The 19,251-nt window shown below is 42.3% G+C and overlaps 1 protein-coding gene across 3 annotated transcripts in view; it reads left to right on the forward strand.

Moving 5' to 3' along the window:
* DYNC2H1 (dynein cytoplasmic 2 heavy chain 1) overlaps window positions 1–17,788 on the forward strand; it is a 342,976-nt gene extending 325,188 nt beyond the window's left edge. For 2 of the 3 annotated variants that reach the window (XM_042959288.1, XM_042959289.1), the window contains exon 89: window positions 17,012–17,788. In XM_042959288.1, the coding sequence (XP_042815222.1) occupies window positions 17,012–17,170 (159 nt within the window). In that variant the 3' untranslated portion in view covers window positions 17,171–17,788. The remainder of the gene's footprint in view (window positions 1–17,011) is intronic. The other variant, XR_006208595.1, reaches the window with a different exon arrangement.
* The last annotated feature ends 1,463 nt before the right edge of the window (window positions 17,789–19,251 follow it).

Below are 19,251 nucleotides of genomic sequence, written 5' to 3' on the forward strand. Positions count from 1 at the left end.
GGGGACTCCTGCCCCACACGGCCCTCTGAGACCTCGTGGGTCATGTCTGCCGAAGCTCCAGAGGCCCCATCCAGGTGCCCCTGCCCCTGCCTTTTGGTTCCAGCTGCCCTCCAGGACACCCCCAGTACGAAGCACCATAAAACACCCAGCCCACACCCCAGGTGATGGCAGTCACCTGTCAGGGTGTCCCCTGCAGGGAGCCCCTGGGACAGCCCGGCCTGTGCCAGCTTCAGATCCACTTGCCACGTCAGAGTAGCCCTGAGCAGAGCGCCCTGCCATCCCAGCTCACTACCAGCACAGTTTTTCTGACCTGGTGGGGTGCCCCTTATCTAGAGCACCCTGGGGCCCCCGGCCCACCCTCCACTTCGCCATCCATGGCCTCGTCATGAGGCCCCTGCGGCCACGCTCAGAGTGCCCCAGGGCCCCAGCCCGCGGCTCAAGTCAGCAGGCACACAGTCTACACGGGACGACCACCGAAGAACACTCTTTGAGGTTCAAGTAGCTGGTGCACGCAGTTTACAGAAACACACAAAGTCCAGCACAGCGTGCAGAGTGTTGCTCCAACCCAAAGAACAAGACGTGACCCCAGCGAGAACCGAATGGCATTGAGGCAAGCGACACACCTGATACATAATGGAAGATCGCAGGGACAACATCAACAAACCTAGAAAAGGTATTTAAAACCAGTCAGAACTGAAGACTGTGATATGGGAAGGATAAATACACTAGAGTGAATCAACACAGGATGCAGAAGAATGGATTGGTGATCTGGAAGATAGGGCCATGGAAAGCGCCCAAGCTGGACAGTAAAAAGTAAAAACAATTTTTAAAAATGAGGATAGTGGGGGATCCCTGATTAGCTCAGTTGGTTAAGTGTCTGACTTTGGCTCAGGTCATGATCTCACAGTTTGTGGGTTTGAGCCCAGTGTTGGGCTCTGTGCTGACAGCTCAGAGCCTGGAGCCTGCTTCGGATTCTGTGTCTCCCTCTCTCTCTCTGCCCCTCCCCTTGTGTTCTGTCTCTCTCAAAAATAAACATTTAAAAAATGAGGATAGGTTAAGGGGTATCTTGGACAACGTCAAACACACAAACAAACATTAACATTATAGGAATCTCAGAAGCAGAAGAGAGAAAGAGGCAGAAAACTTATTTGAAGAAATTGTAGCTGAAAACTGACCTAACCTGGGGGAGGAAACAGACATCCAGGTTCAAGAAGCATAGAGAGTTCCAAACAAGATGAAACCACACCAGTTGGTCCACACCAATACTCAATTATTAAAATGGCAGAAAGTACTGTTAAAGAGAAAATTTTAAAAACAGCAACAGAGAAGCAAAGTGTTACATCTCAGGGAAACTCCTTAAGGTTATCAGCTGACTTTTCAGCAAAAACTTTGAGGGCCAGATGACAGTGGCATGATATATTCAAAGTGATGAAAAGAAAACCTATAACAAGGAATACCCAGCAAGTGTATAATTCAAAATTGGGTAAGGATTTCTCAGACAGAAGTTAAACAAGTTCATCACTATACAGCTGGGGTTACAAAAAATGTTAAAGGGACTTCAAGTAGATGAGGAAAGGCTAGAATTAGAAATAAGAAAATTATGACTACAAAGATGTAAAATATGATAACTTATAAATAAAACATGGAGGATGGAGTCAAATAGAAGTTCTTTAAAAATATGTTCAAACTTAAATGACCATAAACTAAATCCAGAGTTGCTAAATACTCATGGCAACCACAAACCCAAAACCTATGATAGATACACACAAATTTAAAGAAGCAAAGCATAATACTACAGAAGAAACCCATCAATCATTAAGAAATAGGGCAAAAGGAAAAGCAGATAATAGAGAACTACAAACAAACTAGTGAACAAAATGACAGTTGAATTCCTATCAATAATTACTTTAAGTGTAAATGGTCTAAATGCTCCAATCAGTAAACACAAGGTGACCTAACAGATAAAAATACAGGACCCACCTATATCCTGCCTACAAGAGACTCACTTGCAGACCTAGAGACACAGACTTAAAGTGAAAGATGTAACGTGCAAATAGAGTGGAGGGGGGAAAAAAGCCAGGGTAACAATACTTACACAAAATAGACTTTAAAACAGACTGTAACAAGAGGGGCGCCTGGGTGACTCAGGTAGGGTTATAAGTTCGAGCCCCACTTTCGGGGTCAGTGCTGACAGCTCAGAGCCTGGCGTCTGCTTTGGATTCTGTGTCTCCCTCTCTGCCCCTCCCCTGCTCATGCTCTCTTTCAAAATAAACATTTAAAAACATTGAAATATAAAACCGACTGTAACAAGAGACAAAGAAGGGCATCACGTAATGGTAAAAGGGGTCAGTCCATCAAGATTATGTAACAATTGTATTTATGCATCCAACATTGGAGCACCTAAATACATAAAACAAATATTAATAGAGAGACATTGATAGTAATACAGTAATAGTAGGGGACTTTAACATCCACTTACATCAGTGGAGAGGTCATACTTGCAGAAAATCAAGTGCATGATGAGCACTGAGTCATGTATGGAATTGTTGAATCACAATATTGTACACCTGAAATTAGTATAACACAGTTTGTTAACTGTACTGGAATTGAAATAAAGAATAATGGTAAAATTTTAAAAAATAAAACACAATTGTCCAAATTCTTTGGAACACAGGAAAAGCAGTTGTAAGATGGAAATACCTATGTATTCAGGCCTACGTCAAGAAACAAGAAAAATTTCAAATAAACAACCTAACCTTGAACCTAAAAGAGCTAGAAAAAGAAGAACAAACAAAACCGAAAAGCAGCATGAGGAAGGAAATAAAAAGATTAGAGCAGAAATAAGTGATATAGAAACTAAAAAAATTTTTAAAGTTCAACAAAATTGATAAATCTCTAGCCAGACTCAGCAAACAACCAAGAAATACAAGCAGTTGCCAGAAAATACTGTGAAAAATTATACACCAACAAATTGGAACTGAGAAGAAATAAATCCCTAGAAATGTAGGAACTTACAAAACTGAACCAGGAAGAAACAGGAAATTTGAACAGACTAATTACCAGCAATGAAATGGAATCAGTAATCAAACTCCCAACAAACAAAAGTCGAGGGCCAGATGGCTTCCCAAGGCAATTCTACCAAACATTTAAAGAAAAGTTAATACCTATTTTGGTCAAACTATTCAAAAAAAATAGAAAAGGATGGAAAATTTCCAAATTCATTCTACCAGGCCAGCATTACCCTGATAGCAAAACCAGATAAAGACTTCCCTAGAAAAGAGAACTATAGGCTAATGTCTCTTATGAATATGGTTGCAAATATTCTTAATAAAATACTAGCAAACCAAATTCAACAGTACACTAAAAAAAATCATTCACCACAATGAAGTCAGATATATTTCCATAATGAAGGCAAGGGTGGTTTGTCATTTGCAAATCAGTCAACATGATACATCACATCAGTAAGAGAAATGATAAAGAAAAACAGGCTTTCAGTAGTTGCAGAAAAAGCATTTGACAGAATACAACTTCGATTCATGATAGAAGGCCTCAACCAAGTAGATTTAGAGGGAACCTAGCTCCCTGTAATAAAGGCCATGTATGAAAAACTGACAGTGAACATCATACTAAATGGTGAAAACCTGAGAGCTTTTCCCAAGACAAGGTTGTCCACTCTCACCACTTTTATACAACATAGTACTGGAAGTCCTAGAGGCAGCAGTGAGACAACAAAAATCAAAGTCATCCTAATCGGTGAGGAAGAAGTCACACTTTCATCATTTGCAGGTCGTGACATGATGTCATAGGGATAACTGTAAACAGTCCACCCAAAAACTACTTAGAACTGATAGATGAATTCAGTAAAGTCACAGAATACAAATCAATATACAGAAATCCATCGCATTGCATCAGGGAAATGCAAATCAAAACCACAATGAGATATGACTTCCTACCTTGTCAGAATGGCTAAAATCGACAACACAAACAAGATTCGCAAGGGTGTGGAGAAAAAGCAACCTTAGTTCAGTGTTGGTGGGAATGCAAACTGGTGCAGCCACTGTGGAAAACAGTATGAGGTTCCTCAAAAAGTTCAAAGAGAAAGAACTACTGTACAATCCAGTAATCACACTCATGAGTATTTACCAAAAAATGCAAAAACTAATTCAAAGGGATACATACATCCCTCTGTTTATAGCATCATTATTTATAACAGGCAAATTATGGAAGCAGCCCAAGTGTCCATGGATAGATGAATGAATAAAGAAGATGCAGGGTGTTTGTGTGGGGGGGGGGGGGCGGGGGGGTACCATTGAATATTACTCAGCCATAAAAAAGAATTCTTGCCATTTTCAACAACATGGATGGAGCTAGAGAGCATTATGCTAAGTGAAATAAGCCAGAGAAAGACAAATGGGATATGATTTCACTCATGTGGAATTAAGAAACAAAACAAACGAGCAAAGGTATTTAAAAAAGAGAGGAAGAAACAAGCCAGGAAACAGGCTCTATATTAACTCTCAGGAACACACTGAAGGTTCCTACAGGTCAGGAAAGGGTATTGGTGGGGGGGATGGGGAAACAGGTAACAGGGATTAAGGAGTGCACCTGCTGTGAGGACCACTGAGTGATGTATGGAATTGTTCAATCATTACATTGTACACCTGAAACTAATATAACACTGTATGTTTACTATATTGGAATTAAAATTTTAAAAAGAATTCCATTGCATTTCTGTACACTGATAATGAAGCAGCCGAAAGCAAAAATAAGAAACCGATCCCGTTTACATTTGCAGCCCATAATAAGATAACTAAGAATAAACGTAACCCAAGAGGTAGAAGACTTACACTCTGAAAACATCAAACATTGATGAAAGAAACTGAAGACGACACAAAGCAACCAACACAGTCCGTGCACATGGGTGGGAAGAGCAAAATGTTGTTAAAATGTGTGTACTGTCCAAAGCAATTTACATATTTAATGCAATCCCTAACAACATATCAACAACATTTTTCATGGAACTAGAATAAACAATCCTAAAATACATATAAAACCAGAAAACAAAAAAGCCATACAATCTGAAAAACAAAACTGGAGGTATCACAATTCCAGACCTAATGGTATGTTGCAAAACTATAGTAATCAAAACCATATGGTCCTGTCACAACAATAGACATATTGATCAATGGCACAGAATAGCAGGCCCCAAAGTAAAACCACATTTACATGGTCAGTTAATTTATGACAAAGGAGCCAAGAATATGCAACGGGAAGAAATCTCTTCAACAAATGGTGTTGGGAAACCTGGACAGCAAGATGCAAAAGAATGAAAGTGGACCATTGTCTTACACTGTACACAAAAATAAACTCAAAATGGGTTAAAGACATAAATGTGAGACGGGAAACCATGAAAATCATGGAAGAGAACACAGACAGCAATTTTCCTGACCTCGGTCACTACAGTTACTTACTAGGTTTGTCTCTTGAGCCAAGGGAAACAAAAGCAAAAATAAAGTATCGGGACTACATCAAAATAAAAAGCTTTTTTCTGCACAACAAAGGAAACCACCAGCACAACTGAAAGACAGCCTACTGAATGGGAGAAGATATTTGCAAATGACATATCCAATAAAGGGTTAGTATCCAAAATATATAAAGAACTTGTACCACTCAACACACACAAAAATCCAATTAAAAAACGGGCAGAAAACATAACAGACATTTCTCCAAAGGAGACATACAGATGACCAACAGACATTTGAAAAGATGCTCACCATCACTCATCATCAGGGAAATACAAATCAAAACCACCGTCCGATATCCCTTCACATCTGTCAGAATGGCAAAAATAAAAAACACAAGAAACAGCAAGTGGTGTTAAGGATATGGAGAAAAAGTCTTATGCCCTGCTGGCAGGAATGGAAGTTGATACAGCTACTGTGGAAGACAGTAAGGAAGTTCCTTAAAAATTTAAAAATAGAACTACTTTGGAATCTAGTAATTGCACTACTGGGTATTTACCCAAAGAATATGAAGACTCTCTAAGTGAAAGAAGTCATACAGAGAAAGACAGATACCATATGTTTTCACTCCTGTGTGGATCCTGAGAAACTTAACAGAAGACCATGGGGGCAGGGAAGCTTAAAAAAAAAAAAAAAAAAAAAAAAAAGAAAACTCTAATGCAGAAAGATACATGCACCCCAGTGTTGTCTACAGTAGCCAAGATATGGAAGCAACGCAAATGTCCGTCGATAGGTGACTGGATAAAGACGTGGAGTACACACACACACACTGGAATATTACTCACCAGTAAAAATGAACAAAATCCTGCCATTTGCAAGGACATGGATGGAACATGAGAATACAATACTTAAAGTGAAATAAGCAAGTCAGAGAAGGACAAATACCATATGATCTCATTCATATGTAGAATTTAAGAAACAAAACAAATGAACAAAGAAAAAAAAGAGAAAAACCAAAAAACATTCTTAACTATAGAGAACAAACTGGCACTTAATAGAAGGAAGGTCAGTGCAAGAATGGGTGAGACAGGTCACAGGGAGTTAGATTACACTTATCTTGATGAGCACTGAGTAACAAGTAATATATAGAACTGTGGAATCACTATACTGTATATTTGAAACTTATGTAACACTCTAGGTTAACTATGCTGCAATTAAAAATAAATAAATTTAAAAAGAAAATCCCATTTACAATTGCACCAAAAATAATAAAATACATAGGAATAAACATAAATAAGGAGGTGAAAGACCTATAGTCTACAAACTGTATAACATTAAGTAAACCGAAGATGACACAATTTGAAACATATTCCATTCCTAATGTGTGAAATGTGTAAAAGTATTGTTAAATGTGCATCTTAATGAAAGGATTCAATGCAGTCCTTATTAAAATACCAACATTTTTCACCTATCTAGAATAAATAGTACTAAAATTTGTGTGGAACCACAGTAGACTCCGAACGGCTGAAGCTCTGTCGAGAAAGAACAAGTCTGGAGGCATCACAATCCCAGATTTCAAAGTATAATATGAATCTTTAGTAATCACAACAGTATGGTACCGGCCCCAAAATAGACACATAGATCAACGGAACAGATTAGAGAACCAGAAATAAACCCGTGCTTATACAGTCAGGGAATAGACAGCAAGAGAAGCAGTAATGCACAATGTGGCAAAAACATCTCTTCAACAAATGGTGCTGGGAAAATGGGACAGTGACATGCAGAAGAATGAACCTGGACCACCTTCTTACACAGCACACAAAAATAAACTCAAAACGGATCAAAGACCTAAATGTGAGACAAACCATAAAACTCCTAGCAGCAAATACAGGCAGTAATTTCTTTGACATCAGCTGTTGAAACATTTTTCTAGATGTGTCTTATGAGGCTAGGGAAACAAAAGCAAATTATGCCAGAAATAAAAAGCTTTTGCATGGTGAAAGAAACCTCTACCAAATGAAAAGGTGGTCTACTAAATGATACATCAATAAGTATATGAAGAATATATGAAGAATTTATTCAATTCCAGAGCAAAAGAAACAAATAATCCCATTGAAGATGGGCAGAAGACATGAACAGACATTTCTCCAGACATCCAGATGGCCAACAGACACGTGAAAAGATGCTCAACATCACCCACCCTCAGGGAAATCCAAGTCAACACTATGAAGAGGTATCACCTCATACCTGTCAGGATGGCTAAAGCCAACAACACACAAAACAACACGTGCTGGCAAGGATGTGGAGAAGTTGTTAGTCTCAAGCACTGCTGGTAGGAATGTAAGTTGATGCAGTCACTGTGGAAGACAGTATGGGGCTTCCTGAAAGTAGTAAGAATGGAACTACCCTACGATCCAGTAATTCATCTACTGGGTATGAAAACACCAATTCAAAAAAGGTACATGCACCCCTATGTTCATTGCAGCATTATGTACAACAGCCAAGATAATGGATGCAACCAAGCGTTCATCCACAGACAAATAAATAGAGAAGATGTGTATGGTATACAACGGAGTATTAGTCATAAAAAAGAATGACATCTTGCCATTTGTGACAACATGGATGGACCTATAGGGTATAATGCTAATTTCAAGAAGTCAGAGAAAGACAAAGGCCATATGATTTCACATCTATGAGGAATCTAAAAAATAAAAGACACACGTAAATACAAAACAGAAACAGACCCAAAACTACAGAGAACAAACAGGGCTGTCAGAGGGCAGGGCCGGGAGTGGGGGGTGGGTGGAGGGAGGGGGAGGTGCAGGCTTGCAGTTATTGGATGAATACATCACGGGAATGACAGGCACAGCACAGGGAATGTAGTCAGCGGAGTTTGCATGGGGACAGGGGCAGCCACACTGTGGTGACCCACTGGAACGTATAGACTTGTCCAATCACATGCTGTACCCCTGACACTGATGAAACACGGCCTGTCAGCTACACTTCACTAAAAAATGAAGGAAGGCTGAGACCACATATGACAAGGCATATAACCACTCCCGGGGTTCACAGCACGTATGGCCAGCAGGGTTTAGAACAGGACTGTGGTAAGGTGTGATGCAAGTCAGTCTGGCTCTAAGAGGATGGATGTGGTCACAGTATGGAACACACAACCCCTTTCATCACAGGCCTGCGGGTCTGGTCAGTTAGCAGTTTTCCTGGTTGGCTGGTGAAGTAACTGGCCATCCGGTGAATTAAGTGATTGTTCATGAGCCCCACAATGGGAGTGCTAGTGTCAACTATAACAATTAGCATTTATTTGTACTGATTACGTGCCAGGCACGTATGTGTGAAATACAGAATATGTAGGCCTTCCAAGAAAGTCTGAGATAGGATTTTCATCTCCATTGTAAGCAAAATGGAAGCTTCAAAGGTTGTGCATTGTGACCTGGACAGCGTGCTAAGCCATCAGGCAGTTAACGTTCAACCCGGGGCGCTGTCTACTTCTCGGGCCCAGGCCCAGACTGCTGAGCGGCGTGAGACCACACGGCCGCGCTGTGCAGCTCATGGCCATCGGACCTGTGCGTGATTTTTCTGTGGTTACTATGGCCGACAACTGAGAACAGTAGTTATGATGTGAGAAAATTATATCAAGTTCAGATCTCAGTATCCACGAATAAAATCTAGGGGGAGACATCCCTGCCTGCTGACGTGGATCTCATCTGCTTTCAGACAAGAGCAGACTTGAGGAGCTGCATCAGAAACCACAGGACTCAAACTCTCCAACTTCTGTTTGACAGAAGCAATACTTTGTCGAAGAAAAAAAAATTTAGGGCAGCTGTAGATTTCTTAAAATGTTTTACAGAATTTAGGGGGGAAAGAACATTAACATTTAGTGCATTTTTACTAGGAGAGAAGGAGCCAGCATAAAATGAAAGGAAGCGTCACATCAATTTACATAAGCCAGTAAAAAAATTTACGTTTTCATTTACTCTTAAAGTTACTCTATGGCAGGGGTGCCTGGGTGGCTCAGTCAGTTCAGTGTCCTACTTCAGCTCAGTTCATGATTTCGTGGTTCGTGAGTTCGAGCCCCACATTGGGCTCTGTGCTAATAACTCCGAGCCTGGAGCCTGCTTCAGATTCTGTGTCTCCCTCTCTCTCTGCCCCTCCTCCACTCACACTCTTTCTCTCTCTGTCTCTAAAAAATAAATAAACATTAAAAAAATGTTTTTAAAAGCTAGTTTATGGCAGAGGTCTACAGTCCTCTGATAAACTCAGAGGAGGTAAGCAGTTCAAAACTTTGGTGACTCTTCCTCTTTGGATCAGAAGAAGGTTCCTTCCCAGTTGTTTCCACCTTATCTGCCCCCTGACGGCCCTGGGTAGCTCCATTCCTGCAGGAGTGTGGCCAGCCCTGCTATGAAGCACACGGCCCCTCTGCTGTCTCTAGAACATTTTAGATTGCCAGAGTTATGTTCCAGCATGCAGTACCAGCTGAAGGGTAAGAGCAAGAGATTCTCCCGATTTTACTGGGGGAGGGGCTCTACCATTCTTCTGTTATAAAGGCAATGCACTTTGCCAATTAATGATAGAATTAGGAATTCTCAAGAGGAATTATAAGTAAAATACACATGAAGCTCTTTTCCTTGTTTTCCTATGCACATGATCTGTGTGCACTAAGGTGATGCTGTTCATTTACACACTCACTCATGCACAATGTCATTTACACACTCATTCACAATGCAGATTCTTAACATTGCTGCAGTTCTAGCTCAGGAGTTCGGGTTGAAATAATCTACATGCAAAGTGGGATTATCTGAGGGGGTTTTACCCGAAAAAATACTTGCTTTCTCTAAAGCATTTCCCAAAACTGTTGTATACGACGTTATTCCATGGTTCTCAAGAAACCCTATTCAGTGCAAATTTAATAAACACAGCGTTGTCTGCTTGCCCTTGAAGATTCATTACATATTTGAGAATATCAGCAGATACCACCACAGACAGTTCAACTTCAGAAACAGCCTTCCTAGGGACTAAAACGGGATTCTGTGCACTGCTCACAAAAACAGTCTTTGTATTAGTTTTATATAAAAATATTATCACCTTGTGTGTCAGTAGATGTATGCTCAAAGCTCTGTCTTGTATGCACCCTGGTTTAAAATAATAAATATTAACATATTTTCTATGTGATGTTTTTCTCTGTTAGGGACTTGCTGTGAAAACTGTATTATTAGCATTATATTATTGAAATATATGAAGAAAGTATTTCTCTGTCAAAGTACATTTTAGTCTTGACCAAACAGCATCTTTCATGGTACTCACTGCTGGCAAGTTGTCCGTTTCCTGTTTTGAAATATTGTTCTGAAGTTAGATCGCTAAATCGTGCCACTTTCATGTACATTAAAGCTGATTTTCTAGTATCTTCTTTTCTAAAAAAAAAAAAAAGTATGTTTTAAAATAAGTTAGTTGGGTTTATGCATCAACTGATGAGAAATATTATAAAACCCTGGCTCAGTGGTAAAGGATGCAACTCTTGACCTCAGGGTTGGGGGTTTGAGCCCCACATTGGTCATGGAGATTACTTAAAAACAAAATATTTACAAAAAATATATATATAATAAAACATATTAGCCAAATACTTAAAACGTAATCAAGCTAGATCATTTTGTTTTCTGGTGTTTTCTCATTTTGTTGTTTTCTTTGGTTTGTTGGTGAAGTTGTTTGCTCATATCTTCATTTGCCTTTTGTGAAACGAATTGTCTTACTTCAAATACTAGCCTGCTGCCTGCTGTTCGTAACACATGCACACTTCTGACTTACTCTCCGGAGCTCAGAAAGGAGTATGAAATCCAAATTTTAGCCTCATTATGGAACTGAAAAAGTGGACCAGATTCTATTTTAATAAAGTAGGATATATGAGGATATTAACCACTTTAAGAACAACATACAGGTTTTTAATTACTAAATTTTAGTAATGTCTAACTGCTTTGTGTTCATGGCCTGTAACATTGTAAGGCTTCCTAATGAGTCTTCTTGTTTGCATTCGTTTGTGTGTTTGTTAATAGCACTCAGCGAGTTTATTAATAGTATTTAGTACAATTTTAGTTTCGTGCAAATGTTTCTTACCTAAGCTTGTCTGTTACTAGAAACATATTAAAGTGGGATTTGGGTCATAAGAATTTGATTCAGCTAAACGATATCGATGGGGCTTCTGTCTGCACAAGGTACTGTGCTAACAGCGGAAATGCCAAAGGACTTAGCTGTGCTCCTGTGACCTGAGAGCAAGTCCATTTCGCTTCTTCACAGGTTCTAATGATTACCAGGAAAGAGAGGTTGAGAAATGACCGGCAAAGTTGTAGGAAGCAACAGTGGGCCTGGGTGAGACAGGTGACGGGGCTCAGGAAATGCTTGCCCTGATGAGCACTGAGAGCTGCTCACAGTCATCAACTCCTATCGTGCACAGGAAGGAGAATGCTGTGTGCCACATACACTTGAATAAAAAATGCCAGCAAACAAGTACGACAAAGAACTTAGGAGACAACAGTGCTGCTTTGCTTTGAAAACACGGTACAAGGGCGCCCAGTGGCTCTGTCGGTTAGGTGCCCGACTCTTGAGTTCCCCTCGGGAGTCCTGATGTCATGGTTCATAAGTTTGAGTCCTACGTTGCGCTCTGCACTGAGAGTGCAGAGACGGCTGGGGACTCTCTCTCTCTCTCCTTCTCTCTGCTCCTTCCCGTGTGTGTGCGCTTGCTCTTTCTCTCTCAAACAATTAAAAAGAAAAAACAAAACACTGTAGGTTTTGGTAGCAAGATTTGTACCCCCACGTTACAACAAAAACCAAGCAAGAGTGGAAGGATTTGGAAATATATGCAAAAACTAGAAAATCAATAGTGAACATGCAAAATATCAGCTCTGCATTACTGTTAAGTCCTAATTTAAAGACAAAATCACTTGGCATCACAGCTAAGAGGAAGGACTAGCATGGTGACGTTTCAGTATGCCGTTTCTATTTTCATGTCTCCCATCAAAGTGATGGCCAGCAAAGCAAGTGTCAGGTGACAGAGATAATTTAAGACCCTTCTGAGGTCTGTAAACAGGTATTCATAGATGTAGATCATTTCATCCCAAGAATATACAGTGTGTGTGTGCTCTCTGCTGAGGGATGTGACAGTACAGGCCTGCACTAGGTTACTAGATTCAGGAGTGGCTACGGAGTCGTGAAAATTACAGAAGCTTCTGGAACCTGAAGCTCTGCCATGGAAGCAGAATTGGAGAAGAGGGAAGAGCTTAGGCACCAGCTGATAATGGTGAAAATTCTCTCAGCTCCAAATCCTGTATTTTCTCTGAGGTGCAAGTGAGGATTCATTTTCTTCCTTAATCTTTGTAAGTTTAACATATCCCAGAGTAATACATTATTTTGATTTTCCAAAATACTCATTTTCCCAAAAGTTACAGTCTGTATGTTTGATGAATATAGTGTTTCCTAAGCTGAATTTTAAGCTTCAAATATTATTTTTCTCTTTATTTGGCTATATACTAAAATGCTTAGGCTCTATAATTCTAAGCATGACATTAGCATATAAAATGCTGTTAAGTGAAATGGATAAAAACCGACAGAATCACCAATACAAAAAGAGAAAAATGAGATGCAGGGCAGATGGTCTCTTTATGTATCTGGGCAATGATTCTCCATAGAGAATGGGTTTTGTTCTGTGCAAATCAGGTTAAGATTTAGGCAAGTTACGAGTGAATGAGCTTTCAAAGGGACTTAACTGATATAGATCAAGTACCAGAAGAGGCAGAGGTTGAGGCAGCATCTGTGTAAGCGGGAGGCGGGGGGCATATTGGAAAAGATAATCAAAATTTCATATAATTCCCTCTTATCCTTAAAAATAGAGTGTGTGTTGTAAATTTTTCCAGGTAGGAAAAAGTATTTTTGTTTCTCTCTGTCCTAACACTGTTCACGACATGTAGTAGAAGCTAAAAAGCTACGTTTTTTTTTTTTGTCTGGTTCATCTGAGAATTGGTAGGGAATTAAAAAAAATGATTTGTATATGTAGCCCAAAGAATTAGAGATATGTGGATAAATGCTTTATATTTGAATTATTTCATGTACCGTTGAGTCCTTTCAACATCCTATTAGGTGGACAAGTACCCTTGAGAAATAGAGAAACTGGTGCTCAGAGAGGCCAGGTACTCCAGAGCCCGAAGCCGATTCCTTTTCCATCGTCCTGTGTCTTCTCTTCTGAAAGCGACGAAAGAACACAGTGCCCTGGTGCCAGTGTTCATGTGGCAGACCTTTCTCCGGCTGACTGCGGCTCCTTACCATGGTGCAGCCTCCCTGGGTTTCCCATTCTCCATGTGTCAAATTCTAGAATGAGTCCAGCTTTTCCCCTTAAGTCTCATTTCAAGTCTAAGAAGTAATCATTAGTGGAATAAAATTGTATATCAACTCAAAAAGCACATTAATCCAAAATTGGAATTGGAAATTCCATGAACTCGTGATATTTCTCTTTAGAAAATATGTGCTTCTAAGCCCCCATCACAGAATAATCCTAGAGGGGGGTGAGAAGGCATTCCCATGTCACAATCCCTGCCGCCACTTCCCATTAAAGGAATCTCAACGATCCTCACAATCACGACTCATCGAATTTCTGAGACAGCAGATGTACAAGATGGGCTATCACCCACTGACATACCAGAAAGCAAGAAAGCTGAAGATGACCTGACACATAGCAAAAAACAAACAATAAATACTCAAGAGCCAATTTAAAGAACTCCCCCTGTGCAGAGATTGACAGTTTTAGTAGCAATGCGTTAATAGCGGCACCGATGGAAACCCACCAGGTGTGCTGAAATCCACCAATTCGCCATAATACTTTTAAGGAAGGAGGAGGTCATTAATCACCTTTACAGCATACTAGGGAACAAATTTACTTGGAAAGCACATAAACGGAGGGAACTTAGGGGCATTTCTTCGGCCTTTTCTAAGTGAATGATGCCTCATGATGATCCAAAGATTGGTAATGGGAGTTTCTCCTTGTATATCCCTGTCTGCCTAGAAGTGAAGAAGGGTTAGTGGAATTAGATTCCTGTTGTGTGATTCTGGTGTGATAGAATCTCGTGGCTCCTCATATCTAAAGAGAGACCCAAATACTGCGTGCCTACTTGTGAAAGCATACAGTGCCACCTTTGCAGGGTTTGTGCCAAAAATTCAATCTGAATCCAAACTCACCTCCGGATCCAGTTCCCAGGAATCCAGGGAATGGAAGAACGTGATGCCATGGGAATGGAACCAACCAGGATGTGGTTTCTTCAGCAAATAAACTTCAAGGAAAACAGGAGCAAAAACCTATAAATTTAGGAGAACTAAGAGACCTATCAACAAACTGCAGCATGTGGGCTTTATTTGAATTATGGTTCCAGCAACAACAAAAACTTAGAACTAGGTGGATAATGGAGAGAAGAGGACATTAAGGAAGTACTGTTGGGAGAGGATCTGAGATGGTGACATGGGAAAAGACCCTGACTCCCCTCCTTCACAGACACACATGGAGTCAACACCGATGCACTGGGCCAACCGAGCAACGTCTCTGCAGGACAGAGGATAGAAGGACCATGGAGAGAAGAGCAGGGGGGACCAAGCCCCGTCCCCACCGCCATCCACACCTGGAGGGCCAGCCCTGAGAGATGCTGAGCAGATTGGTCTACCCTGGGGCACAGGAACGAGAGCCGTCATTTGATAGGGCAGCTATGATTTAAAGGATCCAGGCCTGCAGTGTCTGCCTAATAGCAGGAGATGCGTGGACCTCTCTTGTGGATTGGGGGGAGGGGAGCTGGCTGGAGCCACTGTAATGTTCCCCTTCCACATTGACAGCGCAGATGGGCACAGGCTATGGGGGCCCTGGCTAGCCAGCTGCTGTAGCGAGTCCCAGATCCCCAGCCTCCACCAGCCCCAGCCGTCCCAAGATGGCCCCACCATGGCACACAACAGGACATGCTCTGACAACACCCATCATGGCTCCAGATGTCTTGCCAAGGTACGCAGGTACCCACTTCAGCTCCGCATGACTCAGCAGGCAACCCTTGTGTGAGACACCCTGGGGTCTTCCAGCCCCTCCCTGCTTCAGCAGCACCTGCCCTGCCAGGAGCCCCCAGCCAGGTTACCTTCAGCTCCAGCCGTGCCATCAGGGGGATGCTGGCGAGAGATGCCCCAGGACCCCAGGCTACAGTCCACCTCCACATAGTCCACCAGAGCCACCAGGTACATGCAGTCTACCCACGGAACATGCCCACGGAGGCCTTTCTTTGAAGACTTCTAAAAGCTTTCCACGTAACCCATAGGAAGTCAGACAAAATGAGGCTACAGAGGAATACATTTCAAATGAAAGAAGACGTATCTGCAAGAAGAACTAAACAAATAATCACAAAGCTGGTGTGAAGGTTCAAAGAGCTAGTAAACTCAATCACATGTAGAAAATTAGTTAAGGGACTCACAAAATAGATGAGACAGCGCGTGTCCTTTGGGAGTGCGCGTGAACTGGAGCGACCATCAAGCTGATACAGAACGCTCTCTGCATGTGTTGTTTCAACCCAGAACGTGGATCGTGTGACTCATCGATGAGAACCGGAAGATGAACGCGATGCCACCGCAGCCCCCCTCTCAGCTTCAGCGCCTGTCCCCGCACAGAATCCAGGTCCGGCCCACAGTGCCACGTTCAGGTACCTTTTACATCTGGGCCCGTGGGGGTCCCCCTCTCAGCCTTGGCTCTCTGGTGACTTTCCCCCCATGCCGGGCAGGAGGGCACGTTTGCCACAGGTGGACTTCTGGAGATGGTGGGCCTCAGGGCCACAGCAGCCCCACAGTGTGAGGGGCTCACCATGACGCTTTCCAAGTGATGACGTCCCTTCATCATCTCGTTTGCATGGCTGAGACCAGAGAGCCCAGATGGCAGTATGTTTAGGGAGTTCTCCAACTCACAGTCACCGGAGACCAAAATCTATAGTAAAAAGACAAAACACACACCAAGGAAGAACTCCAGCCTAACACTAAAGAATGCCGTCAGTCCCGCAAGAGGACAGCCCTGGGGGCAACAGAGAATGACAAAAACAACCAGCACATAATTAACAAAATGGCAGTAATCTGGGCCCCTGGGTGGCTCATTTGATTGAGCGTCCAGTTCCTGATCGCATCTCAGGTCATGATCTCACATCACAGTTCATGCGTTCAAGCCCTACATCGGGCTCAGTGCCAACAACCTGGCCCCTGCTCGGGATTCTCCCCGAGCCCACCCCCCCTTCACCTCTGCCCCTCCCTCACTTAACTACCCTTGCCCTGCTCATGCTGCTCTCTAAATAAGTCAACCAATTTAAAAATAAAAGCACATTTGTAAATGATTGTTACAGCTGGATCATGGGGTTTATGATGCTAGTGTTAAAAATTTCCTAATATATTAAATCTTATTATTTGGGAGAGTTTTCTTTGCTTCTCTACTGCTCTGCTTCAAAATAGTATATTGCCATATTTTAAAACAAAGTCATTCTTTTTTGCAGGGTTCATACGGTCCCTATTCCCCTGATGAGTGCATATCTTTGCCTGTTTACACGAGTGCTGAGAGGGATCGTGTGGTGACCAACATTGACGTTCCGTGTGGGGGCAGCCCGGACCGGTGGATTCAGTGTGGAGCTGCTTTGTTTCTAAAAAATCAGTAGAGTCTAACGACAGTAAAAGCTGTATTAGCAAAAAAAGAAACATTTGCTACTTTAAACTTTGAATAAGTATGTGGCCAATCTGCATTTAAAATGTTCAAAAAATTATCACATAGCTAAGTACCTTTTGTTACTGATCTCCTTGGGTTGTGTAGTGGGTCATGACAGACCACGCAACTTTCAAGCAATAGTTTAATGGAGTTAATGTTAAATGGAGTATTCCCTTCATAACATTAAATATTTTTGTGAAGCAGTTCAGGTTTCCAGGGGCTCAAAAATTTATGTATTTAAGAGGTTGAAAATGGTGTACTTAAGGAATCAGTAATTAATTCTTTGGCTGTTTTTTGTATCCTAATTTGTGTTAATAAAATAGAAGACCAGTTTTTCATTTAAACACTTAAAAATATATTCTATTTTAGTTAAAATACACAGCATCTCGGAGTAATCCAGAAGAAATGGGGCACGACGGCAGAGAGGGCAGGAGGAAGATTTTATAAATGGACTAAGTAAACAATGAGAAGTTACAATTTCTCACGTATGTGGCCGTTTACCAGCTGTTTCTATGAAACAGGAAAATTCTACAATGTCTGGAAGCTTCAATAAATATATTTTATGGTGTAATCTTTGAGTTTCTGAGTGATTTGAATTGAATTCAGAAATGTTAACTACTTTTTTTCTATCACCGTGTGTATGGTCAGATCAGGAGAACAGCCCCAGGATGTCAACAGTGAGCTCACACTAAAGGACGAAGGGAGACGAGGACTGTGAAGGTGGAAGCGCCACAGCTGTGGCTGGGCTGCAGGGAGCCCCCGGGCAGAGCCAAGCCCACGCGGCGGCGGGGCCTCCCAGAGCCTGGCTCCCACCTGCTGGAGGAGGTCTGCCCGCCTGGTGGGGGGGGGGGGGGTGTCATCCAGGGGTTTCCGGTTTCCTGTGACTGCTGCATCAGGGACCCTTTGGGGACAGGGGAGCCCCCCTGGCGCCCCTAGAAGCACCCTCTCTAACAGAGAAGCAGGACGAGCCTTCCCACTCCTCCATGGTGTTAGAGATCCCAGCCAGCACAACACAGAGGTGAAGGGGCAAAGGCACCCGGAGGAAAGTGCGTTCGGCGAGAAGACAGTGGGCCGCAAGCACTTCCTGCCACCAGCCCTGCAAACACATGCACACAGAAATCCGTTTCAAGAGCAGAAACTGAACCTGCCTTAACGTGTTTCCAACCAAATATTGTTCAGAGGTTTGATTTTTCTGAGGCTTTCTACTGTCCTTCCAAAAACAGGTGTGGGGATGGAAGTGAGAAAAGGCAACGGACCCCTGCAGTCACCCCCGATGGTTTCTCCCATTTGACCCGCATGAGCCTCATTCAGTGTGGTCGGCATGACGTGTGGGCTCTGTGTTTCCCATCCTCCTCCTCGGGAAAGTGTGCCCACAGACGAGTCCTGGGAGGAAGGCTGCGCAAGGCCCTGGGGACACGGCCCTGGGGACACGGCCCTGGGGACGCAGAGCCACACTCCGAAGCACCTGAAACCCAGAAGATCACCCCTTGGGCTCCTTGTCATGTCGGCATCGGGGAGCAGGAAGTGCACGGCCCACGCCCTGGTTTCTGCCACTTGCTTACGTCCGAACTCAACAAGTGTTTATTCAGTCAATGGTTAAAGCTGCTTCCGGACACCTTAACCATCAGATCTGTCTCTGGATTGTTTCAGATCGTGCCCCCAAATCAAAACCATCCTCAGAGACTGTTGTCCATCGCTAGACACAGCTGAACACTCTCCAGAATTCCCAAGGACATCACAGAGATTCCTTCCAAAACATCTGAGTCACTTAGGGCAGCATCATTGTCCCTGTGTGATCGCTGTGAAAACACAACTACTTTCCCTGGAGCCCTTGAATAAAAAAACTTTGGAAATTAAAAGGATGTTGGAGATGGTCTGGTTGAATTTTTATCTTATTCTTTCTTTATCGTCATACCTTCGTAAATGCTTCACCAACCCTTGCACAGGAGGGAAATTAATTCTCAAAGTTTCATGAAAGAGATGAGTTTTGTGCTGGACAATCACGAATCTACATTATAAGGAGCAGAGCATATT

The sequence above is a fragment of the Panthera tigris genome, chromosome D1, assembly GCF_018350195.1.
Source record: "Panthera tigris isolate Pti1 chromosome D1, P.tigris_Pti1_mat1.1, whole genome shotgun sequence".
In the NCBI taxonomy this organism is placed as follows: Eukaryota; Metazoa; Chordata; class Mammalia; order Carnivora; family Felidae; genus Panthera; species Panthera tigris.